General features: G+C 48.7%; 1 protein-coding gene across 1 annotated transcript in view; it reads right to left on the bottom strand.

Annotated features, from left to right (window-relative positions):
• The window catches only part of LOC126524570 (ras-related protein Rab-36-like), an 84,640-nt gene that overhangs the window by 17,459 nt on the left and 54,582 nt on the right, over positions 1 to 12,599 (bottom strand). The window contains exon 4 of the mRNA XM_050172875.3: positions 3,827 to 3,928. Coding sequence (XP_050028832.1) covers positions 3,827 to 3,928 — 102 coding nt within the window. The remainder of the gene's footprint in view (positions 1 to 3,826; positions 3,929 to 12,599) is intronic.

Genomic DNA, 12,599 nt, shown 5'->3' with positions numbered 1-12,599 from the left:
GTGGCGCACTCGGAGATTGTCCTATCACATGTACGTATAGTGGCAACGATAACACCAGCTCTACGCTAGGACATCGATGCTTTGAACTCAATGTTTCCATGCGCGAAGCGCTTGGAAACATTGAGTTTAACGTGAGTTTAACGTGAGTTTAACGTGAGTTTAACGTGAGTTGGAGAAATGTCGCGGTCACACTGCACCTTATTTTCTTCCGCCATCTTTTGTAATAACCCATTTTAGTGAAGAAAGAAAGGAAGGTGGTTGACAGCTTCTGTACATACAGGCAGCGCATACGAAACAGGGGACAGTGAAGAAAGGGTGCGGTGCATAAAGCAAACAGCTAAACATCAACCACTTGTTTAAAAAATAAAGCATTTAACGGACAAAGAAATGAACTATCGCGCCGATGTTTCTCTCTTCCCTTTCAAGGAGCTGTAAAGAACAGATCTAGCTTTCTGCTCTTCTTTAAAAGTCATGTATACCAACCATCATCCCAAGTATTACCTAACATTTCGAAAGTATAAATTTAGCTCGCGGCTAACTCCGATGCTGCCTATTCAAATATGTGTAAAACGCAGAAACGCTTATATGAAGCAACCCCATGACGGATTTGAATGAAATTTGTTGTACTTGAGATAAAAAGTAAAACTCTAGTGACTGTGTGAAGCGAAATTCTTGTTCAGGCCTGCAAATTTTCAGAAAAGATTGTCTAGAATTTGCAGGTTTCAAGAAAACAGATGCAAGCAGTTAGCAAATTTGCAACTCTGCACCAAAGACAGATATCTAAGTACGGTAAAGTGCATCCGCTAAAGAACCTAAGGCGAACAAACTTTGTATATTAAGTTACAGCATAAGGGAATATATTACAATGTTTACGAAGGTCTTGCAACAGTACCACAGACATAATAATGGTATGTTTAACCATGGTGTGTAATAATTCAATTATTCCTGCTTCAGATGTATTGTTAGGTGCAGTTCAACTAATTGTGATATCGTACTTCATTGCTGAGTCAGACATGTGTAAACTTGATCGTTTCGCTCCTCGAAAATTTGCGATCTTCAGCTTATGTTTGTTTTTATTTGTCGGCCCAAATCAAATTTTCGCGAGCAGCAGTCAATAGATTTTAACTTTTTTGTGTTAAATGCCGCCAACCTTATCATATTAGGTGCCGTGTTTACCAAGAAAAACGATTTCTCTATTCCTATTACTTTAGATATGAGCCGCCGAGCTACAGCTTCCTCTTAATAGACAGTTTTAGTACTGCGTACGTAAGATCGCTACGTTCTGCAAAGTGCGCACATGCAGAACGCAACGCGAACGATACGTGATGCGTACGCGGCCGCTGCGTACGCACGCATCCGATTCTTGCGTGCGTACGTAGGGAGCCTTGCGTGCTGCTCTCGTGGTTCTCGCTTGTACGAGAGAGCGCGAGACAAAAGAGTTTCTCAAAATGGCGGCGTGAAAGGCGACCAATGGACGGCTGTACTTTTCAATGGCCTACGATTTGGTTTTGCTGCGTGAAGTGAACGAGCAGAAGTCATTCCCGCATCCGGCACGTTGGGAATGCATAGCAAAAAACAGGAACTTCGTTTTTTGAGAAAGTGTTGAGTGTGTGCTGCGAAAGGCTCGACCTGCTTTTGGCGCAGTTCGTCGCAAATGACCGTGCCAGCCTCAGAAAGCAAGTACGCGGTTTTTATTTTTCTCGGTGAGATTCGTGTATTTCATCCGCATTAAAAGTAGAGTCTCTTAAAGGGCTAAATATAGTTCGACGAAGCGGGAACGCGCCCGCATGTTACATCACGTTAGCGAGATCGACAGCGTCTAGTTCGACCGACGGTTAGACGTACTGGCGGACGCGGCCAATGAGCTCCGACGCGACCGGCGTCTAACGCTCGCCCTCTTACGTACGTAGGCATTTCCCAGTACTAAAAGCCCTAACGGGACACGCGCTCCTACGTTCCGCAAAGCACTTGCGTGCTACGTACGTATCGTCATGGTGCCGTACGTACTAAAACTGTCTAATAACTGTAATTTATTGCATAATTGTCGTTGCCTTGCAATTGCTCGCTCCTGCAGTGTTTTGTTACTGAAATTCAAATGAATAAGGAAACAAGTAAAATGCTAAGCCGCGTGTTTACGACTCATGCAGAACGCGCATCCTTTTTCTATGCCTTTATATTTGTTTTTGCCCATTCAAATTATTGGTCTAATTATTGTTCCTTTGCAGCCATCCGAATGTTCACCTGTCCTATGTAGTTGGTGACTGCCATAGCTGAGGGTCACAACAACCATTGTCATCCTCAACATGATAAGAAGTGCACGTCCTCCGTCCGAAATACTCTATGGTAATTCTCTATATACCGTCCTGGTACCAACCAATAGCACTCTGACTACGCATGGTGCAACGTCACTGGCGTTGGGGGGCGACGGGGTCTCTCATAGCCCGTAAGCTGCTGTGGGAAACTAAAACTCCACACTTTTTAATGCAACGAGAAACTATAATCGTCGTTTTAGCGTAATCAGTTAACCGAAGGCAGCCGCTTTTAAGCAGTACGTAAATAACGTGAGGCGACAGCGGCCGTTTCTAAGCATGTCTCAAAAGAAGTTGAGCTTTAGCGACATTTCCTTAATTCGTTTTATTACCCTTCGCTAGACAAGAACTCGTTTACATAAAGGCTACCTTTGTCCGTGCTCACATCGCGTGAGCGGAGGACAATTACGCGGTTGCACGACCGTGCCCCAGTCGACAAGTCCGCGGCAGACGGCGTCTGGAGGAATGACTCATACTCACTGAGATATGGCAACTCTCGCGCTGGCGGTTTGTTAGTGCTTTTTGTTCCATTTAATGCGTGGACAACCCTAAATCAAAAGAAAGAAAAGACAAAACAAGAAAACGACGCCCAATACTAAACCATTTAATCTTTGCCGCACAGTTGTCCTCGCGCAGCCGATTCACAATTTGCGTGCGTCATGCGCAGTGTGCACAGGCGGCCGCGAGACGGGCGACGACGCGAATCGGAATGTCCGGCTTCCGGAAAGCAAAAATTTTTTTTCGAGCCTGGCTTTCCGCGAATTCGCTGGCCGTGGCGCTGCAGACTTGACGGGCGACGACGGGATGTTTTGCGAGACCCGCGGGATCGCCGTGGCAGTGGTGGCGGAGAATGGGCGAGCTCGCGGACGAACCGTTCTTCTGGTCATCGTATCTCTTAAGCTGACGTGACATCCGCGCAGGCTTCGCCACTGCGGGTATAGTTCGTGAAAATAAACCGCGTACTTATGTTCGCTGCGCTTCAGTTAACGTCCCCATAGGCGATTTCTGAGCTATTACGTTCGTTCCTAGGGAAGCTCGATCCTCATCGAAGTAACCGCCGAAGAACTTTATCGAACAGCCGTGACAAAGTCATTCGATAGGTGGCTATGCATACTCCAGTTTCCACGCATATAGTAAACATGTACGGTTCAATGGAGCGCAATCAACTATACCTGCAGCACTGACAATTGCGGGAAGAAGTGGCTCTGCTTCCAAGTGGAATAGTACCGTGTGACGTAGGGACTGTACTGATCTCGTCGTGAAACGTGCGCGCGCCACTGCTGCCCAAACTGAATTCCGAGTAACGGCTACCCATTTCTACCCGAAAAAAAAAATAGAACAATTGTTTCAAAAGGGACACTCAAGAATTCCAGCAGAGTACTACCAGTACGCCTTGCTTAGCGAAGGGTTGATGCGGCTCCGCGCTAAGCGCAAGACTGCTTTGGCTGCAGCCGTATCCATAGTATAGGCCGCCTTCAAACGTTTACTCAAGGCATTAGCTCGGTCGTCCCACTCACATCTGCAGGCTGAATGGCACTTGGAGGATGCTGAACTTCTCCACCTCGAAGTCCACGCCGATGGTCGCCTTGTAGTTGGCATCGTAGACCTCGTGGCAGAACCTGCAGAGCACGCGCATATGTAGCCCCGAGTTAATGCATGCCTCATAAAAAAAGGGGGGAACAGTCGCGCATGTGTGAATGCGAAACGCCGTCATCAGTTGAGAATGCATCGCATTTGAGGCGAGGAGTTACATTTGACAGACTTCCTTTGTGCAGTGGCGTCACATAGATTAAGATGTGCCTATATGCCGTCTCACACCGCGCGCTACATAGCGGCACAGTCCAAACTGGTTTCGGTGGAGAAGCAACTCGTGCTTAATCGTTTTAGGCTTATTACAGCAAACTTAAAGATATATACAAATATCATCATAACCGCCACACACGTCGCATCTCGCTGCCCGTTTCAATCGAACTCACTTCAGTATTAGAGAGTACACTTTATAGAAAAGAGCTCACGAGCGTAGGTAGCTCTTCCACTGGAAGAGCTACCTACCCTTCAGTATGAGGAACGGCAGCTTGGCGCCTATTTTAAAGTGAAAGCATTAAATGGCTCACGAGGCTGAAGATCTGGCGTTGGCGGCTTGACCAAATGATGGTCCAAAAAAGCTACGAACCCTCGAGTTTGGTGGGAGTAGAGCCTACGACCTGCGGTGTTATTTGAGGCTACGAGCCCTCGGTTTCTGGTGTTAATTAAGACGCAGTTAACTGAGGCACAGTCACTGGAGATAAAGTTAAGTAAGGCACTCGAGCGTACGACCTTTGGTGGGTGCGAACCCACGACCTTGCGTTGTGGCATAATTTCCAAGTATCGCGCGGTGGTCACAGTGCTTTCGCATTCATTCACGTAGGGATAGCCAAGTGCTCCCTGTCTTCTTTTCTTTTTGCACGTGCAATTGCCTCGCTTTTTTTTTTTCATTAACAATAATATATTGCGTATGAGCAGCATGCGAACTCATCTCGATGTGCATTTTGCGACCAATGCATTTATATTTGATGAAAAGAGACCAACGAGTAGCCTGTGTATGATCGTACCAGAGGAATCAAACTCATGTATGGTATTTAAGGAAGGCAAAACAGAAATCGTAGATGGCTTATTGTTACGTTACGTAGAAAAAGTCACTGTCAAGAAGATGGGTCAGGAATCCAGCTCCTTATTGAGTGAACTTGAGCCCAAAAAACCAAGCAACACTGAAATCACAATTCAACGGCGACGCCCTTGCTTCGCCGCTGGGTGCCGGAGCGTGCGGAGGGAAACGTCCGATGTGACCTCGAATTGTTGCGGAGCACACGACACAGCGGCGGACCCTCATATCCTGGCGTCACACAATCTACGCCAAAATGGTAGTCATTGTCGGCGGAAGGGGCTTAGAAGCAACGATTTCAAATCAAATTTTCGAGGTTTTCAAATGCATGGTAGATCATTACGATGTAGGAAAATACCCCGCGCTGCCATCACTGAAATTGCCCAGTTGGTCCACCGCAGTGGCAACAGCGCAGAGACTGCAACGAGCTCACTGGGCCACTCTGCACAGCCCCCCTCCCACCCCCTCCTTTGCTGCCCAACTCCCCGCTTTTCGTTTTCGTCACAGCGGTAGGCGATAAGGTGGCAAACAGGAGAGAAAATGTGCGAGTTGGACACAGATTTGGGATCTACATGAACCAGTTCATTCAATTGTACGAAAGTGTTCATGTGCAAAACATTTTACAGCACAGCGATCACGTAACTGCCTGGCAAACAAGCAGGACGTGGAGGACCCCACCACGCGACCCACGTGATCCGCGCACACAGCGTCTCCGGGATGGAGCCACTACGGTTTCATCAGTTTAGGATCGTGCACTCTCCAGTGCCGGGCCAGTTTATTCGTAAAGAAGGTGACCGAGCAAAACACCCAAACCCCGGTGTTAGGCCGCTCATCTCTCGAACATGCTGAGTGGACGGTATAGGGCTGCATGATTGTTTTGTATATACTTTCGAAGTGCCGCGAGTTGCCAATGTGTTTCATGAATAGGGAGGCGTCCACTCTCCAGCGCGTTCCGGCAGCAACCGTTTCTGTTTTTGAGGGGTCGGACGTCCCGCGTGGTGTCGGGTGAAGAGCCGCGGCGCGCGCCGGGGGGTGGAGAACGGATTCGGAGAACGCAGTCTTACGCGCACTGAGTTGGCATTCCGCCGATGGTCATAATAGGACCACGCAGACAAACCTCGAGTGGTACGGCTGTACGCGGTGTTTTGGCGCCGGCTCCCGAGTCCCCTGCTTATTAGATACGCCGCCGAGGTTTAGAGGGGCCTAGGAATGCTGACCACGTGTTGCGCATACGGAGCGCGGGGGTCCACTCCCCTACGCATCCGGACGGCAACCACGTGCATCTTGTATTGAGCGCTAAGAGCCCGCGAGGTGTCGAGTGACAATTTGCAGTGCGCACCGTAGATATATGCGTGGTGCGCATGCGGAGATCGCGTTCGGTGAACGTCGTCTTGAGATCACCGAGTCCGGATGCCACCAACGGTCATTATTTTTCCATGCGGAAAGGCCTTGAGGGGGGACTGGGGTGCGCAGTGTTGTGAGACCAGCGCCCGAGCCCCCTGCTGGCTGGAAACGCGGCTGAGGTTCGAGATGGCCTCAATAAATCGTGCGGGCCTGGCGTGTTTGCTGAGGCCGTCACTGACCACGTGGAAATAGGAGACGGAAAGATGTTGTGGGAAGGAGGAAAACAGGGTTGTTTTCCAATACATTTACTTTTGAGAGTAAGGCCATCCCTTTGGGTTGTGGCTTAACGAACTTTCAACTCTCATTGGCAACTGCTTCTGTGGGATGGGCTAACGGTCCTACCGCCCTTTTTCTTTGTCTCTTTCTTCTATAACAATCGAGACGAGGTGCTTGTTCCTCAGTCTAGGCTGTAATCACTAAACCTGATAGACCAGTAAGACTCCGTAGGATGCAATGCTAGTCTGGGCCGTAACCACTTAGTGGTACAACAGTGAGACTCGGTTGGTCGTATGTAGTGACAGTTGTCCGAGGCTCTAACTTAAGAGAAAGTAGAAGAGTAAGGCGCTGTCTACTTGTGTGTTTTGCATCAGTGTTGTTTTGCTAACTCTGCATTTGACTGTGTAAATATTTTTGTTTCAATATATCTTCAAGTATTGTTACCTCCAACCTGCTTCCTGCTTCATCAACGCCGATAATCACCTTGAAGAGACTTTGATCGACTTCAAAGAGAAAAGAACAAACTTAACTCCCAGGAAATAAGGATTACCAAGCTTCGGTTTAATAAAGGAATTGTGAGCTTGAAGACGTGTTCTGTTTGTTGTGCTGGGGATATTCAGGAACTGTTTCTTGTTTCACTGCGTAATTTCGTAGAGAACATAGCCGATCAATGCCACATCGGTAGGGCCAGTGCAGATGAGGATACATTAATTACGCATATTGCCCGCCGTGGTTGCTTAGTGGCTATGGTGTTCCAAATTCCAAGATGGCCCACATTTCCGGAGTCCCCCACTACGGCGTGCCTCATAATCAGATCGTGGTTTTGGCACGTAAAGCGCCATAATTTAATTTCTTTTAAGCATATTGCGTTATGTGAGTTCTGTCTTGCACGTGACCTAACCGGCAAGACAGCCGAGCAGCAGCACTAGCCAAGGTCCGCAAAGTACGCCGAGAAAGCATTTATTGCGTATAGCATTCTATTAATGCGAGCATCAATGCGAATAGCATTCTTAGCATAGTCAACTCCAGTTTTATTTCAGGCTATCTAGCTATCCGACAGAACGAACACCAACTTGGGTGACTGTTTATGTGCAACTGTGTGTGGTAACGCTCTTGAATCAACTTATTTGACGCCAACTTCGGTCACTGGATATGTGCCCAAGTTCAGCGATTTCGGTTTACACCCAAAGCGCTGATTTTTTTCTTACACCTTCCGCGACTGGAGACAACCAGTACGACCCACCGCCAAACACCGGCATACGAAGTGGCGCAAAGCAAGCACCATCGCCAGGAAGACAGCGAGCTACGAGGCGTGGACACGAACGGTATGCCATAGTGGAAGAACAGCCGTAGACGCTCTAGGCGACCGTCACTCTGGAGTGCATCCTGGCTTTTTCCAGCGAATCCGGGCTTTTACACTGGTTGCGAGGAGTTACCCTGTTCCTCGCATCGCACCTTGCACTCTCGACGTACTTTTTCCCCTTCCCGATTATATGTGTTAGGCTAAAGAACCGTTCAATAAAAGAAAAAGAATGCTGTAACTCCACTACGCGTGATCATACCCCCAAATTTCTAATGGGCCACTGGCAAATTTATGTGTGCTCATTCCCAAACTTCAAGTTCGCCCACCTCCAGAATTTCAAGTACGCCTGCCCCCAAATTTCAAGTTGGCCCACCCCGAACTTTCAAGTTGGCCCACCTTACAATTTCAAGTTAGCCCAACCTCAAATCTCAAGTTGACCCACCCCAAATTTCAGTTGGCCCACCCCTACTATATGCTTCCCCAAGTATTCTCAATGGAGACCTATATATGCCTACGGGTATTCTCTTTTTATTTTATTCTTCTGGTTTAAATTGTTCTTTATCGCTTATGAAGCTACCGATCATCTACATTTACGCTATTATAATGATTAAATGTCCTAAGTTTGCAAATCACGCGTTTCTATTCAGATACAAGACATATTACACTTATCGCCTGACGGGGCTGGGGTACTCGCCAAAGAATGCTTCCGCATTAAAAACATTTGTTCAATCAATCAATAAAGCGAAAGCAAATTATACTGTCCTGCTGCATTCGACGTGCAACTGAACTATTAGCGCGCATTTTACCTTTGTCAGGCTCTTGAATACTCACGCGCATTGGTAGTACGTAGTACGCGAGGGCACGTGGTCTAATTGGTATGTTTCGCGCAGATTTCGGTGCCCTTGATAGGGCCTAAGGGTAATAACTTTTTATGTCGGGGTCCTTTAAACAGAAAGAAATTAACCCTCCTGTGGCGACTGTGAATGACCAAATTATTCAAAAGCTCTGCGCGACGAAGTTTGAACCGACCACCTTACAAGTTTCTCGAAATGCCACTTGCGCCACTCATTCGGCTTGACAGTATTGCGTGACTGGAAAACTCGCTCACCGCCAGCTGAACCAATATTTTAACCTTCAGTTTTGTGGTGCGTTCCCATACTGTCATGATTGTGAAACTTTTCTAAATACCCGCACAGTTGCCCTCAGTTGTGTGGAGCTATTCGGCAAGACAGTACAGGTTGTGCCATTTCGTGAGCCCGCTCTGTGACGTACGCAGTACCTGCACATCAGGAGCTTCCAGCAGTCCCAGTCATGGCGCATATGGCGCCGAGGGCTCCTTCGAAGGCTCTGGTCTTCGACCTCTTCGTCTTTACGGGTATCTGTCCTGGTAGCATCGTTGACACGACGGCCTCGGCAGTCAGTCTCACTGCCGCGTACAGCATTTTGGGAGCGCAAAACGTCCAAGTCACAGTTCCGTGGCTGTGATCGTCTATGACGGCCACGGTGGCATTGGTGGCGAGCGTGTCGCGGTCATCCCCGTTGATCCACAAGTTGCCTTCTTGGCCTCTAACGGAGCCCTCGTCCAGGTATTCTCGCCATATGGAAAGTTCCTCTCCGTCACCAGTGTTTTGATGAGCACGTTGCAAAGAGTACCCACCGGAACGCGCTTCATAAGCACAGCGATGAACTCCAGGAATCCTGCGCACATGCGCTCAGCGCGAGGCATTCCACTACCGTGGCTCCCAGCGTGCATGTCGAAGGTGCAGTTAAACAAGCCACTTTTGCGCTCACTGCACTGCACCGTTCTGTGATCGCTGCGGCGTACATACACGGCCACGATAGCGACAGTTACGATCGCCCGTTCAGGCGCTGTGGAGAATGCCACCCCACTGTCGTTTGCCCTGTCCGCCGTTTGTGCTAGGACGCCCGCCGCTGTGGCGTTCCTCTTTCTCAAACCAGCACCAAAGACAATGGCAGCCGTGCATCATGGAAGCCGCGGGTGTCGCACAGCATTCGCCTTTGCAGCTTCTATCAGAAGATGAAGGCGCTCGATCATCGATTCGACGCCATATTTGTCGGCCTACTCAGCAGAGAGCGGAGCATGGGCAGTAGTCGGCGGTGGCCTCTTCACTGCCGCCGTCGGCGTTCCACCTTCTCGACGTGCTGATGCCAATACCACGGTCAACCTGGCTTCTTATTCAGCCGATGTCCCTTACTTTACTCCTGCAGAAACTGCTAGGTGGGCCGATGGCGATGCAACAAGCGCTGTTGCTTGTTCACCGGATGAAGTGGAGAATGCAGCTGCGTCTTCATTCGCCGTCGCCCAACTTGTTTCGACTCAGGATCCTGCGTTTGAAAACCTGACGACACAAAAGCAACCTACACTGCCAGATGGGGACAAGTCCCCAGCTACAGAAGTAGGTGTTTCAAATAATGGCGTAGCCCCTCAGAGGACACGTTTTCGGAAATCAGCTACAGCCTTAAACTTGGCAGCAGCACCGGGCTATCCTCTAGCCATAATTTGGGTATTGAAATGAAATCTTGACGCGAAGTGAAACGTGGCCTTACGGACGACCTCGGCGACGGCTGTGCCGAATCGCAAAATCCAACGAAACTTCGACCCTCTACCGGATATTCGATGCCGCGTTTGTTTTATTAGTGCGTAGGACTTACTTTGGTACATTTTTGTTTTATAATCATGCGCCTTTGTAGTATGGTATCTTTTATTGTGATAGGAATTATATGGGCACTCCAGGCGCATTTCCGCCGCCGTCGTCGTCGTCACCGTGATGTTACGCATAAAGCCGAAGTACGATAACACCGTCGCCGCACGCCGTATGCTGTAGGCGCGAGCGAAAGCGTGCGAGGGTGAGCCGAGGACGGCGACTTGATCTCGCACGCGCAAGAGAGGAAGGCGGGGAGGAAGCACGCCGTCTTCCACCACGCACAAGTCACCGCGGGGAAGGGGGAGGTTCTACTCCGGCGGCGGCTGCGTATCACGCGTCTGAGCGCGGTCGCGCGATCCTTGAAAGCAATCTGCGATGAGTAGAGTCGGCCGCGCGGGCCTCATCTGAAAAGCGAACTGCGATGGAGACAGAGTCCAGGTGCTTCGAGGGCCCATAGCTTCGTGCGCGCTGTGTTCTCGCCGCTTAGTTCGCGTTGAAGTGAAGCGGGAGGCAGCAGGAAGGTCAATTCGCTCGCTGCTGCTGCCGCTCTTCATCACTCCGGCGTTTTGACAGCCAGTATCCGGGCTGATCGAGTGAGATGGGTTTATGCCTGTGCGCGCGTGACACCATGCTTGGTAATTTCGTTAGTAAGCGAATGCTTGCAAGTTTATGCAGCTGATAAAACTACTATCCTTACTTCATATAGCTGTCTACTAATTTGCTATCGCAATCAACCTTTCGCCTTACGGGCGAAACTGCGACTATTTGTTAACAAAGTGAACTCACGCGGAATGTGGAATGGAGGAAGGCTTCAGAATACGGGAACAAGAATTCTTTGTGGACGCACCCTGTGCAGTGGCCGACTTCAAGTTCCCATCCCTCACCCCCTTTTTCCCAACCCCCAGGAGGGCAAAGCAGAGACTTGCGTCTGGTCATAGCCTTTCTCTTTCTCTCTATTCAACTCCCATTTGCGGCGAGCGCCACGAAGGAGATAGTTATTAAGATAAGCAGTAACCTTATGCTAGTGATATAATTAATATCTGGTTATCGTGCAATTTCTGATATCCGCCGGAGTCAGTGATACGATGCCCCCCCCCCCCCTCCCACAGAGAAATGGCGGCAGACTTGTGTCCTTACAGAATCACAACCCAATTTCCAGGGAAGCTGTTTTTTTCCAGCAGTTTCCATTAAATTTTCCATTGCCTGTAATAAAATCAATCACTTTCAAACGCTGCCCCTACGTTACTGGTCCGTTTGAGATCTTTCCCTCATATAACGTACGTCTCCTAGCACTTGGTAAAGCAATTTGACAAATGCTATAACTCATTCACACATATTTTACATTGCAAAGAATATTGACCATAATGTTCCCTTCATTTCGCCTATAGTACGTTATGTTGGCCTTTACAGTCCCTCAAGGGTAAATGGGTAAATTCTGCGTAGTCCCTAAAACACAGTTGTAACTCTCAGGATTGGCTGCATACGGAAACTTACAGTTAAGACCGTTTTTCCGCACGTTGAACTTAGTTTACACATTGCCAGTAACACGCCCCTGCATTTAAAAAAATATAAACGGTGCGCCTTTTGTAGTTCGTCGAAGACACCGGGGAAAGCTACTACGAACGTATACCGGAAAAGAATGAGCTAAAAAAAAGAAGGGTTAAGTACTTATTTTTAACGCTTCTCATCTGGCCAGGAAAGCTACATCTTCGTCACAACCCTGCACCGAACATGACCCCTGTAACATCCGATAAATGCCTACTGAGTTTGGAAACAAGTGAAAAGAGAAGAGGCTGGAATGCGCTTCGAGAGTCCAACGCACTCAGTGTGTCTGACTCGAGCGGGTTGGCCCATGGGAGCCGTCGCCAAAACCCTCCAGTAAAGGGTCAGGTTGACCGAGGGTGAGAAGGTACGTGGAGGCAAACATAAACTTGACGTAATACAGAGTTGTCTTTGGAAGCATAGCTGAATACGGCAGTATGACCGTTTCGAACCCCTGCTATTTTTTCTTTCTCTTTTTTTTTTTGCAAAGGCAGCATTTAGTCCACACGCATTTAACT

This window comes from Dermacentor andersoni, chromosome 3 (genome assembly GCF_023375885.2).
Source record: "Dermacentor andersoni chromosome 3, qqDerAnde1_hic_scaffold, whole genome shotgun sequence".
In the NCBI taxonomy this organism is placed as follows: Eukaryota; Metazoa; Arthropoda; class Arachnida; order Ixodida; family Ixodidae; genus Dermacentor; species Dermacentor andersoni.
The sequence above is the reverse complement of the archived record's forward strand: the minus strand, read 5'-3'. Positions and strand labels throughout refer to the sequence as shown.